The sequence below is a fragment of the Oncorhynchus mykiss genome, chromosome 9, assembly GCF_057628025.1.
Source record: "Oncorhynchus mykiss isolate SJ-2025 chromosome 9, ASM5762802v1, whole genome shotgun sequence".
NCBI lineage: Eukaryota > Metazoa > Chordata > Actinopteri > Salmoniformes > Salmonidae > Oncorhynchus > Oncorhynchus mykiss.
The window spans coordinates 19469967-19492726 of NC_143030.1; the positions used below are offsets into that span (position 1 = coordinate 19469967).

Consider the following 22760-nt stretch of genomic DNA (forward strand, 5'->3'; position numbering starts at 1 on the left):
TTGATTTTCTTTTTGAGTGCAGACACAGCACACCCTTCCTCTGAATTCGCAGTTTTTACGTTGTCCCCGTGATTAGGACTCAATAAACACAAATGCTTCTTTACATGTCTGAGTGTTGGAGTGTACCCCTCGCTGTCTGTGAAAAAGAAAATGGTGCTGTCTGGATTGCTAATATAAGTCATGTGAAGTGATTTCTACTTAAGTATATTTAAAACCAAATACTTTTACTCAAGTAGTATTTTACCGGGTGATTTTAAAACTTAGGTCATTTTCTAAACTCAGCAAAAAAAGAAATGTCCTCACTGCCAACTGCATTTATTTTCAGCAAACTTAACACGTGTAAATATTTGTATAAACATAAGATTCAATAACAGACAAACTGAAAAAGTTCCACAGACATGTGACTAACATAAATTGAATGTGTTCCTGAACAAAGGGGGGGGGGGGGGGGGGGGGGTCAAAATCAAAAGTAAAAGTCAGCATCTGGTGTGGCCACCAGCTGCATTAAGTACTGCAGTGCATCTCCTCATGGTCTGCACCAGATTTGCCAGTTCTTGCTGTGAGATGTTACCCCACTCTTCCACCAAGGCACCTGCAAGTTCCTGGACATTTCTGGGGGGGATGGCCCTAGCCCTCACCCTCCGATCCAACAGGTCTCAGACGTGCTCAATGGAATTAAATTCCGGGCTCTTCGCTGGCCAGAACACTGACATTCCTGTCTTGCATGAAATCATGCACAGAACAAGCAGTGTGGCTGGTGGCATTGTCATGCTGGAGGGACATGTTAGGATGAGCATGAATTTTGCACGCCCAATTTTTCAGTTTTTAATTTGTTAAAAAAGTTTGAAATATCCAATAAATGTCGTTCCACTTCATGATTGTGTCCCACTTGTTGTTGATTTTTCACAAAAAAATACAGTTTTATATCTTTATGTTTGAAGCCTGAAATGTGGCAAAAGGTCGCAAAGTTCAAGGGGGCCGAATACTTTCGCAAGGCACTGTATATTGCCTTGCAAAAAATAAAATCCTCTCCTCCATTGGTGAATAAGAATACATCATTTTGGGACATACACCAAAGCAAAGCGCCAGTCTGAGTCTACTGAAGGATTGGGCCTCATCAAGTAGCAAGCAATGAACATTCAAGCTGTGTTGGCTAATCTGGAAACGAATTCCACCAACATTTCCTCTTGTAGCCTAAACCTGTCATGAGCATGACAGTCAAGTCGGAGGTCAGGTGCCACACAAAATCAGTGCTGTATTGATTATGGGTTACTTTATTCCTGATTTCAGATTGTAATGACATATACAGTATACTCACAGCCGCTAATCCCACCACGAGATGCTGCCTGTCGGCGCCAAAATCCCATTCATTTTCACATCTGTTGACCATGATTACTGCCTGCTGTTGGAATGGAGTTAGATCAGAGCAGCTAGGGCGTTCCAGCTCAACGCCCCCAGGAGGAGCAATAGACTTAAAGCAGCTGTGTATTTCTTCTCAGAACCGCTAGGTGTCAATGTAATCTAATGTAGCGGTCCTGGATGCTAAAACATGCCCCCCTCAAAGCAATAAGAGGCCAACTGAAATAATAGTTTGGAACACATTTAAACCGTAAAATATAAAGGCTACAGCAATTGACTGTTTTAAACATTTTTTTGGGGGGGGGGACTATAGGGTGTCACCCCCAACACCCTAATGAACAAGCCGCCACTGATTCATACTGTACTAAATACCAGTGCGACTGCATTGTCTTACGACAGGTGTTGTCATGCTAGTGCAACCCCCGTTGCCTGAACTTCCTGTCTTGAAGAGTAATCCAACAGATCAGAGTGGACGAAGCTGTCAACGGTACGTCTGTACCCTAATCATCAGGATCTTAGAGTCAGGAGGAGAGAGATGTTCTGAAGGACTTATGTTAAACACTGGAATCTGAACAGGTTTTCACTTTATTTTCTTCACTTCTTGGTAAGGATGGAAAAACAGCATTCTGCAGAATGTTCCAAATCAGAACTAGACAGCACAAAGGAAACAGCAGATCATCCCATCGGTCACATTTTTCTGATACGTTCAGGCTTTTTTCTTTGTTCTTTTCAAATCATTCTTTGACAGAAAGTAGGAAGCTGCAAACGTCCCATTATTTACCTTCTCACAGTGAAAAACACGGACAGTTGTAATAACGACTTTCTCTTGACATAGTGTGGCATGCTTGTACCTTTAATAGTAAAGCAAGTGTTAACAGTTGTCTTATCAAAATAAGGTACAACTTTGTACCCCTCCCCTTACCAAACATCCAGGAATCTGAGGGGACATATAAACAAAACAGAAAAACAAACCAATGGGAGGGGGGGGAGAGAGAGAGATAGTCTTGAGGATACCCCTGCCTGTCAATGCAGGAACTTTGAAAGAGTGAGCCATACCCCCCTATCCCTCCCACACAATCCTCCCTAGCCCCTCACGCACTGAATTTGGCCCATGTGTATGCACAAGTGTGTGTGTGTGACAAGTCCCTGTCCACCAGAGCAAGATTTGGTCTGTGTGTTGATGCATGCATGTATGTATGTATGCATGTATGTTTAGTCCCGACAGGCAGGCCAGCAGCCACCTCAGGAGGCGTTGGTGATTGGTTTGTACTTCTTGAGGCGGGTCCACTGTCCTGTGGAGTAGTTCATCTCAAACACTGTGTCCACCAGCATGGTGGTGCTGCCCGTGCCATCTGCCTTGGGCAGGATCTCTGTGTGTTCACTCAGCTTTATCTGGATAATGTCCCCCTGCTCCGGACACGGGTTCTCTGGAGAAAGAGGGGATAGATCAGTCAGATGTTCTAGAGTGTTAAGGTAGAAGGGTTCTCTGGAGGAGGGGATATATCAGTTAGAGATTCTAGGGCAGTGGTCGCCAACCGGTCGATCGCGATCGAGGCATCTTCAAGACATTCCTAGTCGATCACCAAATATTTCTGTAGAAAAGCCAATGAACGATAAAGGCTTGCGCTCGTGATGAGCTGTTGCCGGTAGGTGCACTTGATTCAAAAATCCTGCTCGCCGTGTAAGCAAAGTGAGACAAACTCCACTGGTGGACCGGCAAATCTGTGACTAAATCGAGTGCACCTACTGCGCTGCCCAATCGGATAGCTCAAATCACCGTGACTACAGAGCTTCCATGACCCTGGCCACAGCCAAGTTTAATAGGCTACTAGCCAACGTCAGATTTAATAACTTTTAAAACCATGACCACAGAGAGACTGTCAACGAATACAGCCAAGAGCTGCTGTTTTCATGACTGCGTTCATGGTTAAGTTTATATTCAGCACTGTCACTGTTTTTATTCAACACTTACAAAATGCGCCTCTCCGTACTTCTGTTTGGGCTGCAGCTGCAATGAATGAGTAGCCAAGAATCGATAGCTCTGCTCTTTATTATTTTTAGCAGCTAGTACTGTCGATTTTTAATATTAAGGAATATTAAACATTCTCTGGTCATAGTAACAACATGAATTTGTACATGAGGCAGATGCAATGCGACTTGAGTTTCGCCATCAGGTGGAAGACGGTGTCCCCTCTCTCTGGTCACTCTCACCGGAGGAAAGGAAGGAGAGAGCAGGGACAGTGAGAGGCGGTTGGGAAAAATCATTTTGAATGGTCATCCAAGTTAGAAACTCAGGCATCTTTCTAGAGCTCTGACTTTTCGACCTGAAGACCACTGACGTGGTGATTTGACCTCGTTGACTATCAGATGCAGGTACCATCAGTCCAGTAAAATAAAAAAGCAAATTATTTCATTTCATGCTCCACAGTGCCTCAAGTGCTAAACCAACTGATCCATTATGTTATCAAACTCGAGTTTTGAAATATAATATGGTCTGATTATTAACAATATTGGCAGGCCAATCATATAGCCAATATGCTGTGATAAGGTGTTAGGGCCAACTGCCCAAACCTCATTCCTACAAAACTGTTTGCGTGAGGTTAATGTAAAATAAATACATCTCAGCAGTAGATCTCAGCTTGCTTTTTGACTGCGAAAGTGATCTTGACTCAAAGGTTGGTGACCACTGTTCTAGAGTGTTATGGTAGAAGGGTTCTCTGGAGGAGGAGGGGATAGATCAGTTAGATGTTCTAGAGTGTTATGGTAGAAGGGTTCCCTGGAGGAGGGGATAGATCAGTTAGATGTGTGCTGATATGGTAGAAGTCAGACATTTTCAACTAGCAGTGAGGGTAAGAGTGTTGGAAGGTGTGTTTGTGTACACATGAGTAAATAGCCAGTTAGGCTTAGATTTGACCCCCACCAGAGGGCTTGCACATATCCACATCCCAGTCGAACACATTACTAAATCATTACTAGTACGTTAAACTCACAGTATACGACTAGGTGGACATACTCCAGGGAATATTCATAATCCATTGCAAAAAGCAATTACTTTTTACTAAAATGAGGGAGTATTTTGCAGAAAGCAGTACAGTACCTCTGGATCCGGCCATGAAGCCCAGGATGAGTGCTTTCTCTGGTCTGGTAACCTTGTTGGCCGTCTTGAACATTTCCTGAGCAGCATACATCTGGTCTCTCTGAGGTTACACACACAGCGGCGCGGAGGTTACACACACAGCGGCGCAGAGGTTACACACACAGCGGCGCAGAGGTTACACACACAGCGGCGCAGATGTTACACACACAGCGGCGCAGAGGTTACACACACAGCGGCGCAGAGGTTACACACACAGCGGCGCAGAGGTTACACACACAGCGGCGCAGAGGTTACACACACAGCGGCGCAGAGGTTACACACACAGCGGCGCAGAGATTACACACACAGCGGCGCAGAGGTTACACACACAGCGGCGCAGAGGTTACACACACAGCGGCGCAGAGGTTACACACACAGCGGCGCGGAGGTTACACACACAGCGGCGCAGAGGTTACACACACAGCGGCGCAGAGGTTACACACACAGCGGCGCAGAGGTTACACACACAGCGGCGCAGAGGTTACACACACAGCGGCGCAGAGGTTACACACCACTAAGGTAGGTAAAACTACCACATACTGTACTACAATCTCCACAGTTAATGTTTGTATGTAAGCATAGCAGTCTCACATCGTAAGTAGTCCAGATTAGAAAACTCACCCAATATAATGCCTAATTCTAAGTAGAATACTAGTGTGGATATTGGAAGTCCCAATGATGCCTTGAGCCAACTCACCGTGAGCGAGAGGTTCTTCTTGGGCTGGGGCTGCTGGGGCGTGGGCGTCGGGGGCTGTGTGGTGGGGGTCTCGGGCTGTGTGGCGGTGGCGGCAGCCGGGGGGCCGTTGCTGCTGGCAGGGGTGCTGGCTGGCGTGCTGGGCGAGGCGGGAGCGGTGGGGCTGGTGGCAGTGTTGCTGGCGTTGTACATGGGCGTCCTCTGTTTGAACTGGCCCGGGAGGGTGGTGGTGGCGGCAGCGCCGGGCGTGGCCGACTCCTCAGGCTGGCGACCCGACTGCAGGGCGTCACGTCCCAAACCACCTGCGTTCGCTAGAATGAAGACCCAGTTATCGACATGAAACAATCGCTATATCACTCTGCCAATCTGAGAAGATTGGATAGGAGTAACTACAGAAAATGTGTCTGGAGTACAAGGAGTGGAATGTTAGCACAAACCGACTGATACCCAGGCTAGCCAAATGGAGGGTTACCCTGAGATCTGACTAACAGCTCTGTAGGCGTCTCTCTCACCTGGCTGTGTCTCTGAACTGGGAATGTAGGAGGAGGAGGGGACCATACTGGGGGTAGACGGCAGGTAGCTCGTAGACGGCAGAGCACTCTCGTTGTTCAACGCACCCAGTTTCTGAAACACAGGAGAAGTGGATCAATACCTCTGTATAAGTTGCATTACATTGTGTGAGTTAGTGAGTGTGTGTGAATGACGCTGAGTGAGTGAGTGTTCCTACCTGTGTAGATACCAGTCCAGCAGCATAGTCTGGTGTAGCGTTCTCCACCACAGCCTCCTCTTTAGCAGCTTTCTCCCCAGCCTCTGTTTCTGTACACACAGAGACAGGGCCATAAGTGGTTTAAGTGAAGACATTCAACTTTTCTAAACAATTTCAACTTCTCATGTCCTGAATGTTTTAGCAAATACCACTAGCACATAATCATTAATAAGAGTCAGTGAGTCTGAAGGATGGTGAGCAACAGTGAAGACTGCTAGCTAGAGGGGGATAGATGGAAATAGAAAAGGCAGTTACCCAAAGTCTTTCTTCTCCTCTTTGCCTCTCTACCAGCTCCCACCATATCCAGCTCTGAGATGTCTAACAACTAGGGAACAGAGAATAATGTGCATCAGCTTCTCTTGACACATTTGAACACACACTATGTAGGGAATAGGGTGCCATTTAGGACACAGCCCATGCCACTTGTTAAGCCCCCTTAGTCACCTTGACCCCCCTCTCCTTGCGCAGGGGTGTCCGTGCAGGGGCGATGGGTGTGCGGTTGCTGGGGGGGCTGAACATGCTGGGGGTGGTGGGGCTGCGGAACGGGGCTTTGGGGATCCCCTTCAGGGGTGCTGGAAGGAAGGGTAGAAAACATGATAACATGATCTCAGCAACCACTCAGATACCAGTGGGTATTAATCAGGTTTTCCGGTAGGAAAATGTGGCGCCGAACATTTGACTGACAGCATTTACATTGACCGGACATTTGACTGACAGCATTTACATTGACCGGACATTTGAGAAATTTACCAGACTGCATTGGATGTGTTACCCGATTAGGGCGTCCACCCACAGTGCTCAAAATGACAGAAAATCACATTTAGAGCATGGTAGTTCATCTGAACCGAACATGCAACTCAAGGATGCAATTTGAAGATGCTAGAATAACTGTCCACATTTACTTTTCCTCAGCCAACAAGACGAGTAACGAACAGCAAAATCACTAGCGTATGTCAATCTACTATCTCCCATAGTAGAAAAGTTGACCTACTCTATTTGTCAGCTTGTCGTTCTGTGTGACAAAGAAATGTCCTATTCCAAAACAGACACTGGGGCAGTTGGGGCGATGGAGCCCAAATTCATACAACCAGTAGGCCTAAGATACTTTTAAAAAACCTGCTAAAAAGCTATGAATCTGACGCGACAGATCAGAACGTTTAGCTTAAGTTGATTAACTATAATTTCTTCACATCATAAAGTGCAGCTATGCACAGATACAGATTGTTTAATAGTCACATGTACAGGGTTGCAGGTGTGATGCAGGACTAAGTGAAATAAAATTATGAAAATGGTAATAAAAAAACAAATGGCACTATATACACAACTGTAGCAGTGATGAATAAAAACATCATATTGGGGTGGAGGCAGAATAAAGACCATAGGGAGAGCAACGTGACCATTAAGGGGGGTGTGGGGACCAAGTGAAATAAAAACTAAATATGTACAAAAATACATAATATACACATTAACAACTGCAACAGTGATGCACGCTATTGGGGTAAGGGGGAATGTCCATAGCAGGAGTAGCAGGGGTGGGGGAGCAGCAGGTAATGTAAGTGACCATTGACAGTGGGAAATGTCCATAGGGGGAGTAGTTGGGGCAAAATATCCATGGGGGAGTAGCAGTGGGGAGGCTGGAGCAGATAGCTGACTAGTGGTGGATATTCAGCAGCCTGATGGTCTGAGGGTAGAAACTATTGTCCAGTCTGGCCACGTCTGAATGATTGAACAGGGCATGGTTTGGGTGGCTGGGGTCCCTGATGATCTTCTTGGCCTTCCTGTGACACCTGGTGCTTTCAGCTGCACGTATCGCCATCTAAAGAGTCCTGCGGTCCGCGGCAGTGGAGTTTCCGCACCAGGCTGTGACCCAGCCCGACAGTATGCTCTCGATGGTGCTCCTGTTGAACACGGAGGGCCCTCGGGGACAGGTCGGATTTCTTCAGCATCCTGTTTAAGAGTCTCTGTCGTGCCTTTTTCACTACGGTGTCCCAGTGGTTAGACCATTTCGGCTTCTCTGAGATATGTACGCTGAAGAATTTGAAGTTATTGACTGTCTCCACGGCGGCCCAGTTGATGGGGGCGTGTCCAGCCTGGTTCCTCCTGAAGTCCACAAATCAGCACCTTTGTTTTGCTAACATTTGAGGGAGAGGTTGTTTACCTGGCACCATGCCGTCAGAGTGCCTACCACCTCCCTGTAGGCTGTCTCGTTGTAGTTGGTAAATCAGGCCAACTACTGTCGTGTCGTCAGTGAACTTGATGATGGAATTGGAACTCTGAGACCATGCAGTTGTGGGAATACAGGAGGGGACTGAGGACACACCCTTGTGGGGACATGTTGAGAATCAGTGTAGATGAGGTGCCTACCTTCACAACCTGGGGGCAGCCCATCAGGAATTCCAGAATCCAGTTGCACAAGGCAATTGGCTACACGCAAATGTTCATTCCATAATGCAATTAGTGGGAAAACACTGTCAAAAGCGCACTGCACACGCGCTGCTAATATGACCAGGATTCTACTTTTGGATACTGGACATTGAAGGAAACACATAGAACATGAGAGAAATAGACTACCGGTTTCATTGGCATATGGAAGTTTTTATAAAATAATTGCCTCCATGTTTGGTCGGATTTTGAATACAGGATACTTTGAAGGTACGACATGCCCTGTTATATACAGTTAAATGTTCAGGTTTCAAACAATTAAAGGATAAGTTATTTTTTTCGCAACAAAACGGAATAAAACATTGCAAATATAACAATTTAATGTGGACAACATCTAAAAGACCTTGCATCAAAATACTGAGCTTTTCCGTTTCTAAAATTAGGTATTTTGGTGTTTTTGGAGCATGCGTTTCCTGGGGTCCCCATACTACACAACCAGGAAGCCATTTGCTGTAGCTACGTGGAATCGTTGCCATCCAAAGGTTTTTTTAACACACATTTACATTTAGAATGGTTCCACAATGATTGTGCTAATAAAAGCATGTTTCACTCCAGCAGCAACAAATGACTTGATTGAGGCACTGTAGCAGCATCTCTTGCGCTATTCATTTCAATTACAGGCTAAACCCTGGTATAAATGGTGTAAGTGCTCATAGGCTTAGTCTTGGCAACAACAAGAAGTGTGTCAAACTCACTGGTGGTGTCCATCTTCTTGACCAGGCCTCTTCCTTTGGCGTGGAAAGGCACTCCCGCTGTCTTCTTCAGCTGTTGAGCCGTCTCTGTGGCTGAAAACACAATAACAATGAGCCAATTAACAACGAGTATTAAATCAGTGAACATTGTAGCATAACATTTAGCAACAGAAAACATTTTTAAACTAAAATTTTCAAATGGACCAATTCCAGTAGGTCCTTCTTCGTTTCATCCTGTTTGCTTCCGTTAGGCTCCTAGTGAATACACCCAAGGGTGCTGTTCATTAGGCACCTGACAGAAGAAAACTGACAAACAGGGACTACATTAACTTGTCCAATAAGAAACACTCATGTTTGTTTTCCAGCGAGTGCCGCAATGAACATGAGTCATGACCTTTCATCAATGTGACAAAAAGACCATTCAACTTTATGTAAAATTAGCACAAAGGAGAGGAGACCTGAAACACGGGGAGGCATTTCAAGAGTCTAAAGTGGCTTCCTTATCTCATCTGCTTTCCTTCATCTGCACTAATAACAGTAAATGGACAGGAGGGGGACTTAATCTGAGACGTTCGATACATTTGTCCCCAGATGAAGATGCGGAGATTGAGGTGAAGAGACGAGGTGGCCATTTTAGACTCTTGTCATGTACCCTTGGATGGAGTGAAGTGTCTTATCTTACATTTCTGCAGCAGCTCTGCCCTGAGCGTGGCACTCTTGGGCTTCCTCTTCAGCTGGAAGTGTTTGACGGGGGGCGTGAGTGGGCCCACCAGCGTGGTCAGGGCGCTCTTGTTCAGGTACTGGCACTCCAGAGGGAGCATGGCTGACGCCTCACACTCACTCACTGCAGGGAGGAGAGCAATCAAAAGCATTTATTTTCTTGTTTATTACATCTCTAAATGGATCTTGAAAGCTTAATTAAGCCCTTTTTACATCAGCAGCTGACAGTGTTTTTACAGTTACTCAACCTAGACCCCAGAGAGCAAGCGAAAGCTGTTAGTACACATGCCTGTCTGCATCATGCTATAACCAACCAGTACCACAGGTGATAAATAAAAAGTGCATAATGACAAGTAGTCTAGAGCTCAGCAATTCACCGCTCATGTACTGAATACAAAAAACGATTCTCCACTCTGATACATGACCAATCAACAGGTGATTGTAGAGCAGCACCAACATGCTGGAAAATGTATCCTATTTGAAATAGGCACAAAAAAACAAAAAAAACATTTTCCTAAATCATTCATTCGTGACAACGCTAGAACCATGAACCTCAATGACTCCTGCTGTTCTCATTTTCCCCCTTGACTAGTGACTCCTGACATATTGTAGTGTACCCACCTTTCTCCCGGAGCTCCCCCAGGATGTCCTGTACATTGGGGTTCTGCTCCTCCAGGTCCAGGTTGAGGGAGCCCGTCTCAGGGAAGGACTTTAGGATGTCTGCCACCATCAGTACCCAGGGCTCAGAGTCCACCGTGGCCAGCTGGATGATCTCGGACAGGGCCTCCTTCATCTGCACAGATAAGGTCAGGGAGGTTGTGGGAGTGTGGAGGGCAAGATTCAAAAACTATTGTCCAATCTTGTGGAATGGTAATGTGTTTTTAGGCTTTACATGCATGCATGGCTCACAGTAGGCCTTAAGCAGTTTATACAAATGGTATAGAACAAGGTATGGAAATAAACTGAACCTAGAATCTCCATGGGGCAGTGTGTAGGGGCAGAGGGTGGATATGGAGGTTAGAGCAGGGAACGGAATTCGAATATATGTATGTATGTATGTATAAAACACCTGGACACTCGCCAACTACACCACCAGTTGAGGCTCCTCAGAGGAGGATAGAGAGGACCAACCTCCTCAGTGAATTTCATACAATTTAAACGTTCCAAAAGTTAAACATTTTTGATAACTACACTAAATATGTTCACGTCACCAAATTATTTATTAAAACACACTGTTTTGCAATAAAGTCTACAGCAGCCTCAACAGCACTCTGTAGGGTAGCACCATGGTGTAGCCAGCTAGCTTCCGTCGTCTTCTGGGTACATTGACTTCAATACAAAACCTAGGAGGCTCATGGTTCTCACCCCATTCCATAGACTTACAAAGTAATTATGACAACTTCCGGAGAACATCCGCCAACCTATCAGAGCTCTTAAACCAAATCAAAGGATCAGAGAATGAATCTAGTACTGAAACTACAACTAGCTAGCAGTTTAGTGCATAACATGTGGTGAGTAGTTGACTCAGAGAGGAAAAAGACAATAGATGAACTTTTGAACAAATGTATTTATTTTTTAAAAAAAATGAACTTAGCTAGCAAATGCAGCTAGCTAGTTTAGCCTACTCAAACAGATGGACTTTAGGAAAAAAAACTATTGTCCAATCTTGTGGAATGTTAATGTGTTTTTAGGCTTTACATGCATGGCTCACAGTAGCACTGCCTGGAACTCACAGTAGCACTGGAACTGGTACGTTTTTGGTTTTACTCATTTATTGCCACCTGGTGTAAGCGCTAAACTGCTTACTGACTATACACTAACGTTAGTGCATGATTGAAGTAGGTTTACTAATGCTCTGTTAGCTATGCTGACTTTAGCTAATATATTTTTTATTTTTATTTAACTAGGCAAGTCAGTTAAGAACAAATTCTTATTTTCAATGACGGCCTAGGAACAGTGGGTTAACTGCCTGTTCAGGGGCAGAACGACAGATTTGTACCTTGTCAGCTCGGGGGTTTGAACTTGCAACCTTCCGGTTACTAGTCCAACGCTCTAACCACTAGGCTACGCTGCCGCCCCATATGGTGACAACGAGTGTTTAGCGGCTGTGTTTAGCGGTTATCATATGGTTTGGCTTGGAAAGTTTTTTTCGGCTGGTCACATACAGCTGATGCATTGAAGTCCACAAACGAAGGGAAAAGGTGAGAGGAGGCGAGCGCATAGATGCCAGAAGGAATACAATGTGGCTGCTATGAAAGTGGGTTTACACGTGATCAGGGGTGTATTCAATCCACCGATTCTGTTGAAAACATTTCTTAAACGGAAGCAAACGGAACAAAACGGGGATAAACGTACCTGAATCTGTCCAATAGAAACTCTTGTTTGCACCTGTTGGACTAATGATTACACCCTAGGTAAGCTAGATGCACGCAAGAGTGTGCAAGGCAGTATTGAATGTGTCACTGTCTGTCCATGCTTCACTGTCTGTCACCTCATTTCTCTCGACCTATGTCCACCTACGTTGTAAACTTTCATTCATTGTCTAGGTTGTAGCAACCTCATGATGGGTATAGGGAAAATTTTTGTATCATGTAGTATCCTAAATCAATTTGACATTGATCTGGGTGAATGGAATATGAATGGCAGTCATCCAATATGCTGTAATAGAAATAAGGCCAAACTAATAAAAAATAAAAATCATCATCATAAACGGCACCGACCGCCACTGTACTCTACTCTTGCCATATAGAGAGTGTACTGACTTTCTGTTTCCTGGCCTGGTGTGGTGGGCTGTCAATTGCCTTACAAGGCCATCATTGGGAGGCCCTTAAACCTAGGTTCCAAGCTCAGCAGGCTGCAGTGCAGGGGACTTCATGGCCTCCATCATAGATGGACAAGGCCAGGCGCATCATAGAGAACCCTGCACACAATCTGGTCCAATGTTTTGAGCTGCTGTCCTCCAGAAGGAGATATAAGGTCCCACTGTTCAGCAAGAATAGGAGCAAGGCAAGTTTCATTACATCAGCCACCAGGCTGCTGAACAGTGGGCATAGGCCCAATATATGGTCGGACAGAAGGCTGCAGGGACTGTGAATGTGTGCGTTAAGCTATATATATATATATAAAAAAAAGGCAGCATTTAAACTGACAGCCCAATTCTGATCTTTTATCCACTAACTGGTCTAATCAGATCAGCTCTGATAAAATTCTGATTTGTGGAAAAAAGTATCTTAATTGGGCTGCCTATGTAAACGCAGCCCTATTAACTTTCCAGTGTTTTTGTGTATTTGTATTCTGATCGCACAAAATGAATTTCCATGTAAATGAACAATAAGGTATATTCAATCGTACATAGAAGCTACAACTTCTGTGGTGCAGAATGTCAACCAGAGCTGACTCCATTGGATGAAACTTAGGAGTGCAAAGAACTTTGGACTAATTTTTAGATAATATATGACAGGAGATACTGATTTTGTTATGGTCAAAAAATGGAAGTGACAAGTCTAACTGTATAGCCTACATGTAGCTAATTCAATCGCTTACCGGTATTAATCACGGAAATAGAATGGGTAAACAAAGCAATGTCGAGATATTTTATGGAATGCACCTGGTTTACAACACCGGTTGTGGACCAGTTGAGATTTATTTAACAAAGCTTAATAGAAAGTTTAACTGTTGATAGCTGATTTAAAATAGAGCAACAACTATTTCAAAGGCCATCTCCCACTAGTTTGTAATTGTGATCTAGCTAGCTCGCTGGTTACGCCCTCCAAAATGGCACTACCTGGCAGTCCAATCCAAAATTAAATCTAGAATTCGCAACAAAGCCTCCTTCACTCATGCTGCCAAACATACCCTCGTAAAACTGACTATCCTACCGATCCTTGACTTTGGCGATGTCATTTACAAAATAGCCTCCAACACTCTACTCAGCAAATTGGATGGAGTCTATCACAGTACCATCCGTTTTATCACCAAAGCCCCATATACTACCCACCACTGTGACCTGTATGCTCTCGTTGGCTGGCCCTCGCTTCAAATTCGTCGCCAAACCCACTGGCTCCAGGTCATCTATAAGTCTTTGCTAGGTAAAGCCCCGCCTTATCTCAGCTCACTGGTCACCATAGCAGCACCCACCAGTAGCATGCGCTCCAGCAGGTATATTTCACTGGTCATCCCCAAAACCAATTCCTCATTTGGCCGCCTTTCCTTCCAGTTCTCTGCTGCCAATGACTGGAACGAATTGCAAAAATCACTGAAGCTGGAGACTCATATCTCCCTCACTAACTTTAAGCATCAGCTGTCAGAACAGCTTACAGATCATTGCATCTGTACATAGCCCATCTATAAATAGCCCACCCAACTATCTCATCCCCATATTGTTATTTATTTATTTGCTCCTTTGCACCCTAGTGCACATTCATCTTCTGCACATCTATCACTCCAGTGTTTAATTGCTAAATTGTAATTATTTCACCACTATGGCCTATTTATTGCCTTACCTCCCTAATCTTACCTCATTTGCACACACTGTATATAGACGTTTCTATTGTGTTATTGACTGTAGGTGTATTTATTCCATGTGTATCTCTGTGTTTGTGTCGCACTGCTTTGCTTTATCATGGCCAGGTCGCAGTTGTTCTCACCTGGCCTACCTGGTTAAACAAAAGGTGAACTAAAATATATAAAAAAAATAAAAAGCGAAACTGACAAAACTCTGACAAGTTCAGCATTTCAATGATTATCAGACAAATCAGATTACAAATACGACTACACTACAAACAGGTCCAATGCTACATTTTAGGTTAGCTAACTAAAGTGGTGTTTATGAAAAGAAGGCATGTGCATTAGGTAAACAAAACAGAAAACATACGACTGGACAAAATTAGCCTATCCGCGATAGTTAGCTACCTCCGGTATGTAGACACTTACCTACACAGCTGACGTTAGCAGCTATCTAGCTAACCAAGGAAGCGATCGATGCGGACTGCTGGCTATCGGTGGTTTAACTTGAGTAGAGAACACTGTAATGAATGATGTTGACTGTCTGCATCGCCATATCTGCGGCTAACGAGCTAAGTATACATTTGAAACAGCTTGTAAGCATGGTGTCCATTGACGTTACAACTATACTTCCCGCTCAGGAAACATCAGCTAGAAACTCGGTCAAGGCTGCCTGTTGCATAATCCCATCTAAACTAGCTACCTAGTGCTCAATCAGTCATGTCAACTCGCGTAACGTTACCCACCTCGTCAACAGTCCGCCTGGGAAGATGCAGCATCCCTAGCAATAGTTTTAGCTTAACTGGAGGCGACAAACTCGAAAAACACAACCGTATATTGTCGATAACTGAAACGGTGAGGAGTGAAGCAATACTAGAAGGCGCCCAAAGCTCGTCTGTTGATCCTAGTTTATTATGGAGCCACAGACCGGTGTCGCTGTCCTTCATCGACGCCATCTTGGAAAAAGAAGTGTATTGAGTTCGGGCATTTTAACAGGCTACCTAAGAAAACAGAACTGTTAGGACCCACCCACATGTTCATATCGGGGAGAGCAAAATATACTCACCTCTCTCTTACCTGTCCTCAAAAAATATTATTTTACAGGGCCTTTTGAAATAATTACTTTACAGAACACTTGAGTTGTACAACAGCATTGCATTTATTTACCATTCATTTCGCGTGTTAGAGTTATGCAACTAAATAATTTCTTTAAATCGACAGGCCTGTAGGAATATTATTGTACAACAATTACTGTATCTCAAATCAAATGTTATTTGTCACATACACATGCTTAGCAGATGTTAATGCGAAGTGTAGCGAAATGCTTGTGCTTCTAGTTCCGACCATGCAGTAATAACCAACGAGTAATCTAACCTAACAATTTCACAACTACCTTATACACACAAGTGTAAAGGTATGAAAAATATGTACATAAAGATATATGAATGAGCGATGGCCGAACGACATATGCAAGATGCAGTAGATGGTATCGAGTACAGTACATGCATATGAGATGAGTAATGTAGGGTATGTAAACATTATATTAAGTGGCATTGTTTAAAGTGGCTAGTGATCCATTTTTTTTTACATCTTTAAGGTTATGCAACTAAAGATGCTAAAATTAGTGCTGTGATTAAATTAGCCTATAAGACATGTGACCAACATAGCGAACCAGAGAGGCCAACATTTCATTTGCAATGAATAAAACAATTTAGCATCATTTTACGTGTTTTTGGGAGGGACAATCCGTTCAGAGGGTTTTATACGCATGCGCTTTCTGTCCATCGAATTCATATTCAACACAATCGTCTCTTCATTATCACACACAGTGAGTAGGCCTAGATTTGAATGCTTCTGTAACCGATGTGAAATGGCTAGCTATTTAGCGGGGTGCGCGCTAATAGCGTTTCAATCGGTGACGTCACTCTCTCTGAGCCCTTGAGGTAGTTGTTCCCTTTGCTCTGCAAAGCCGCGGCTTTTGTGAAGCTATGGGTGACGATGCTTCGTGGGAGGCAGTTGTTGATGTGTGCAGAGGGTCCCTGGTTCGATATATAAACATATATATATAAATGTGTGTATGTAGGCCTATATAATGGTGTGAAATAAACAGAATATGTTATATAGGATGAAATAGACAATATGTACAGTAAGTTATATAGGATGAGTCTTGAATAAAATTAAGTATGTATATGCATATGAAGTGGGTAAAACAGTAGGCCTATGTAAACATGTATTTTTGTATTTATAAATTGAACTTTTATTTAACTAGGCAAGTCAGTTAAGAACAAATTATTATTAACAATGACAGTCTACACCGGCCAAACCCGGACGACGTTTGGCCAATTGTGCGCCGCCCTATGGGACTCCCAATCACCGCCGGTTGTGATACAGCCTGGATTCAAACCAGGGTGTTTGTCGTGATGCCCATAGTACTGAGATGCGGTGCCTTAGACCGCTGCGCCACTTGGGACCCCTAGTGAGTCTTTTGATGAGCAAACATAGCCTACAGTCGTTTTCATCTAGCCTACCAATTTCGTAATATGATAGCTGCCTATCCTAAAGTTTCAAAGGCTGAAATTCGCTCTCTCCGTTTGCCAGGTCTTCCTCTGGACATGATGCACCGCAGTATGGCATCGAGCGGCTATTTGAAAGCGGTGATGCTGCTCTTAGCCGTGCAGCTGCTGTCTTTTAGGCCAGGTTTTGGCGAGCAGGAGACGGGGAAGGCAATACCTGCAGAAAGTAAGTGGTGTTTTATTTAATAGGTTTTATTGTATTTGTTCTTTTTGCAAATACACACAATGAGCGTTTGTTACTGTTGTGTGGATGACTATTGTGCATAGATAGAAAAAAATGTAAGATTTATTAGATCTACACAAAATCAAATCTGATTGCCTAATCGATAGTTTACCAATTGAGAACAGCCATTGATTGATGAAGTGTGGCAGCATATAAGGTATTACTTGTAAATCTAAAAGTCTTCAGATATTGATTTTGTTTTCACAAATGCAGTAGCCTATATATAATTAATCATACTGAACACTATTATTGTATTTTGTCTCATTGTCTTGCAGGACGTCCCTGTGTGGACTGCCATGCATTTGAATTCATGCAGAGGGCACTGCAAGACCTCAAGAAGACTGCTTTCAAGCTCGATGCCCAGGTAACAGTTCCTATCCCTCTCTGTTTCAGTTACACCTTATGTTACATTGTAATTATTATTGTAAGTACAGTGTAAAGACTATTGCATATACTCAGTGCTTGAAGTGGGCTGGAGCTGTCCACCTCCAATTTGTCTATAGATTGAGAACTGGCACCTGATATAGAATAGGCTATTGGCTTTATTATGTTATGAGTACCACCATCTAAACGAAGACTTCCAGCTCCCAAAATGAGTACCAGTACCTATTTCATTCCACTTCAACCACTGATCAGTGGCGTGTCCAGTACATCTTCAATGGAGTGGCCAAGGTGGGGCACAGACCCAGTTTAGCGGGGCCATAACATATAAATTTGAGTCTTTTAGCAGATGCTCTTATCCAGAGTGAGTTACAGGAGGAACTAGGGTTAAGTGCCTTGCTCAATGGCACATCGGCAGATTTTTAACCTAGTCATTAAGAACCTTAATCGATGGAAGGTGGATTTTGATCTATAATTATGATGGTGCAATGCATTAAATGCTTCAGCTTAGGTTTGAGATATTTCCCTGTTCAAGTAAATCATAAATTAATTTCAAAATCTTGTTAGAGTGTTTGCATTCAAGCTCAGTATTTTTTTTTACCCATACAACAGTAAGTTCACTTAATGTGCCATCCAGAGTGTGAATTATACCGTGATATTCATGGGGTCTCTATTTTTTAACAGGATATTTTTTTTTAAATAGAAGGTTAAGTAGGTTACCTGTGTACGCTTGTCTACTCTGAAATAAGTCCAGCATCCGAAAGAGTGGATTGTGCACCTGCCATTTGAATGGAAAGGGATATCTTTGACAAACACCATAAGTGTAATGACATTCAGCCTACAAAGGGGCGTGGAAACATGGATGCCAACAGAACCCAGTCAACATAAAAATAAATTAAATGATTTCTCATTCTTGTCTAGCCGTGTTTCATAAGTTTCCTTCAATTTGCAAGAGGCCGAATCTTTCATCAGAGAAAGCGTCAAACAGCGCCCCTCTGTCTTAGTATCTGTAGTACACACATCTGATGGTGTCTGGCCAAAAATAATATGACATGTCATACTCTTTTTGGCCAGACACCATCAGATATGTACATGGGTTAAACATACTGTTTCACTTGCTCGGATGCTTTCTCCAGTGAGATTTCTAAGTCTTGCTGTCGTCGTCCGTCTTGGTCAAAAGTTCCTCTGTACAGTTTCTCTATAAGTTGCCTGCCGTTGTGCCCTTGAGCAAGGCACTTAACCCCCTACAATTGCTCCAGGGGCGCTGCACTGCGGCTGACCCATTGCTTCCAACCCCGCGGGTGTGTGTGTCTCGGGGGGGGGGGGTTGGATTGTGAGCGTAAAGACACATTTCCGTTCTCTATAAGTTAATGGACAAAGTAATGTGTTAGTCTTGCTTAGAAGGTTTCCTCAGACTGGTGCTCACTAACATGGCATTGCCTCTATTTCTTCCTAGACTGAGACCCTGGCGTTGAGGGCAGTGAGGCGAGCCTTGTGTGGATGCACGCCCACTAATACCCTGCACTGAGTTAAGTAGTGATGTGCCCTCACCATGGCAACCGACTCCACACCCACTATTACTGGACACCTTCTTTAAACTGCCTGGACTAGACAGATGTCTCTGAGCCTTCTTCTATGGAATATTGTAAAAAAAAAAAAGTTAAATAATTTGTACAACATGCACTTTATTTTCTTTGCTAACATATCAGATATTATATTGCAGTGGTTTAATTGTAATTTGAATATAATATTTTATTTGATGAGTTCAGAAAACCAGCAATGCGTTACTATGTCATGTCGGGCAAAGCAAACTACACCTCATGTCCCTCTTGGTCATATGTGAGGTTTTGAAACACAAATCTAGATAATTTTAGGTAGTTCTGTAAGTACATTCAATGAACAGATATCTTTATAAAATGTGTGGCAAAATATCAGTGATCTTCAAGATAATTCACATATACACCTGGCAGCGGTCTTGAATTCAAAAGAGCTGGTAATTCATAATAACACCCGTATCATTTTAAGAAAGTGTCTTGGAAAGTGTTTTTATAGTCATGGGAACACCAGGCTTCAGAATAAGGGTTCTTTTTAGTTCTCTGTGGTACCATACATCCTTGCTGCATGAATATAAGGTATAGACCTACACTCATCTCCATCAGTTATAACAAATGTCATTTGATCACACTTTTATTGCTGAGAATTTTCCTGCAGATGAGCTTTGTGATTTGCATCCATTCACTGAAAACCCACAGTTATATAGATTTTGTTTTATTTAACTAGGCAAGTCAGTTACGAACAAATTCTTATTTACAATGACGGCCTACCCCGGACGACACTGGGCTAATTGTGCGCCGCCCTATGGGCCTCCCAATCACAGCCAGATGTGATGCAGCCTGGATTCAAACCAGGGACTAAAGTGACACCACTTGCACTGAGATGCAGTGCCTTAGACCGCTGCGCCACTCGGGAGCCCGACAGTATTGCACTTTCCATGAAGCCTACTTTTGGACAGCTAATAGCCTAACCACCGAGAATGCAACCTTATGGACTAAACATTCAAATCCTGTTTTGCGGATTTTTTTTGCTGTGACATTACAGGTCAAATTAGGATCCTACCACCATTTGAACATGCAGCACAGCACATCTCCTTCGCATAGAGTTGATCAGGCTGTTGATTGCAACCTGTAGAATGTTGTCCCACTCCTCTTTAATAGTTGTGCGAAGTTGCTGGATATTGGCGAGAACTGGAACATACTGTTGTGCACGTCGATCCAGAGCATCCCAAACATACTCAACGGGTGACATGTCTGGTGAGAAAACAGGCCATTGAAGAACATTTTCAGCTTCCAGGAATTGTGTACAGATCCTTGCAACATGAGGCTGTGCATTATCATGCTGAAATATGAGATGTTGGCGGTGGATGAATGGCACTACAATGGGCCTCAGGATCTTGTCACAGTATATCTGTGCATTGAAATGACCATTGAAAATTGCAATTGTGTTTATTGTCTGCAGCTTATGCCTGCTCATACCATAACCCCACCATGGGACGTTCTGTTCACAATGTTGACATCAGCAAAGCACTCGCCCACACGACGTCATACACGTGGTCTGCGGTTGTGAGGCCGGTTGGACACACTGCCAAATTGCTAAAACGTTGTTCGAAGCGGATTATGGTAGAGAAATGGACATTCAATTCTCTGGCAACAAATTTGGTGGGCATTCCTGCAGTCAGCATGCCAATTGCGCGCTCCCTCAAAACTTGAGACATCTGTGGCATTGTGTTGTGTGACAAAACTGCACATTTTAGAGTGGCCTTTTATTGTCTTCAGCACAAGGTGCACCTGTGTAATGATCATGCTGTTTAATCAGCTTCTCAATATGCCACACCTGTCAGGTGGATGGATTATCTAGGCAAAATAGAAATACTCACTAACAGGGATGTAAACAAATTTGTGCACAAAATTGGAGAGAAATAAGCCTTTTGTGCGTATGGAACATTTCTGGGATCTTTTTTTTCAGCGCATGAAATATGGTATGAAGGCAATTTGTAATCCAATTCCAAACTTACCTTGAGGCCACAGGTATGTGATGACGTACTCAGACACATTTCCAAAGCAACCAAGGAACAGGGAATCCAAAGCTCCGATAGTGTAAAAACATTTATTTTCCAAACTAAAAGTCGTTTCATTGGCAATATTCCATCAACGAACAAAGTCGAAGCGATCAGTTTTCAACTCCAAACAAAAGGTATAGACTAGTAGCAGCTTTCTTAGTATCGTAGCGCAAAAAAACTGTAAGGTAGCTCTGTAAGGTAGCTCCATACCTGAGGCCTACTGCAAAAAAAAAACTAATAGGTAAAGGGAAGGGGAACATGGGGAAAAAAGGGGTGTGCCCAGGAAATGCTCCATAATGCTTTTATATACCCATGTTAATCATAATAGAAAACCAAAAACTCCAACTATACTCCATAATTCATGACGCTATATTTATAGTTGTATAAATGGACTAAAACAATATATTTAACACAAGTAAAGAAAATGGGGATTTGGCTCCAACACATGGGACCACGGCTGGTCCGCTCATTAGGTAGGCAAATTGACAAGGGCAGCATTTTCTGAGCTAAACTGATCAAGACACACCTCAAACAACAACACATAAAACCTCACATAATTCTGCCCAAAAACAATGTCTCTCAACCAGTGACATATGGGCTTTCTAGGTGAGGGCTGATGTCGCCCTTCGTTAAGCATTGCCCACTTTGTCAAAGGCAGGGGGGAAAAATATTTAGCTTGTCCATTCCCAGCGCCTCTCCAGGGTGCTGTTGGAGAGATGCATCTCTGCAGCGCCACACCAACTTTCAGTAAAAAAATGTATCTAACATAAATCATGTAGCAGATAGAGAATATGCCAGAAAGAGTATGTGGCCCTTTCAGTAGCCTACAGGCTGGAGATCAAATGTATGAAGATGTAGGATCCTTTTACATCATGTAATTTTCTCAGATCAAATAGGCTAATAACCTAAATGGCACTCAATCAATTAAAAATGAGCTGTCATGTTAACAACATATCCTAATAACAGGACAGGTCAAAGTCAAATGGACAATATGGAATGAACAATCACAACTGTTCTCCAGGAGTTTCACCCGATTGTCATCATCAGTGGTTGGAAGTTTATTTCCATAAATTTGACCGGCTGATCATAGCGAAAAATAAAATACTTCTACATGTCCCACTGTGTAAACACATTACAAATAGGCTCGTGATAAATCCAGATAAAGTTAAGTAACTCTGATATTCAAAGATGAAATCGCCAAATTGATTAGTCACAGGAATCAGGACTAATAAAACCAACACAACGGCCTGTTTTATAAATGGTGGGCATACCACATGGAGGGGCATTCATAAAATTCCATTGTGGGTGACATGGTAGGCCACACCCCAGTAAGCACGACCCGACGTTTCTAAGACGTTTTTTTTTGGTCCTGTCCGGACATAGTTTTTTGGTGTTTTACAAATGGTTTGCCACATAGATGGGCATTCATAAAATTCTATTTCGGTCATGACTGTAGGCTACACCTCTGTAAGCATGGACTGACTCCGAAGCCTTTTGGACGTCTTTTGGGAGCTTACACCTGCTTACACCTGTCAAATTCTCTCAGATCTCCACAAGTGCATAGGGCTTAGGGATCGATTTGGGATTGGGCCACAGTTCCCATTCATGCATTAGAGGCTCAGTATTTCATTGTCTGACAGACAACCCCAGCAGCA

General features: G+C 43.4%; 2 protein-coding genes across 3 annotated transcripts; one reads left to right on the forward strand and one right to left on the reverse strand.

The window, feature by feature from the left end:
- Positions 1–1926: 1926 nt before the first annotated feature.
- Positions 1927–15343, reverse strand: LOC110531619 (negative elongation factor A). 2 transcript variants are annotated; one of them, XM_021614919.3, is made up of 11 exons: positions 15059–15343; positions 10431–10602; positions 9772–9933; positions 9093–9182; positions 6400–6527; positions 6211–6280; positions 5917–6005; positions 5702–5813; positions 5193–5500; positions 4457–4556; positions 1927–2786 (listed from the first exon to the last, which is right to left on the reverse strand). In XM_021614919.3, the coding sequence occupies exons 1-11, from the start codon at positions 15266–15268 to the stop codon at positions 2602–2604; spliced, it is 1626 nt and encodes a 541-aa protein (XP_021470594.1). In that variant the 5' UTR covers positions 15269–15343; the 3' UTR covers positions 1927–2601. The 2 variants fall into 2 exon arrangements, with proteins under 2 accessions (XP_021470594.1, XP_036843341.1); XM_036987446.2 differs by having other exon boundaries at positions 14742–15067.
- Positions 15276–22207, forward strand: LOC110533002 (NELL2-interacting cell ontogeny regulator 1). Its single transcript, XM_021617139.3, has 3 exons — positions 15276–17051; positions 17384–17472; positions 18946–22207. Exons 1-3 carry the CDS (start codon positions 16853–16855, stop codon positions 19015–19017), a joined length of 360 nt encoding a protein of 119 aa, XP_021472814.1. The 5' UTR covers positions 15276–16852; the 3' UTR covers positions 19018–22207.
- The last annotated feature ends 553 nt before the right edge of the window (positions 22208–22760 follow it).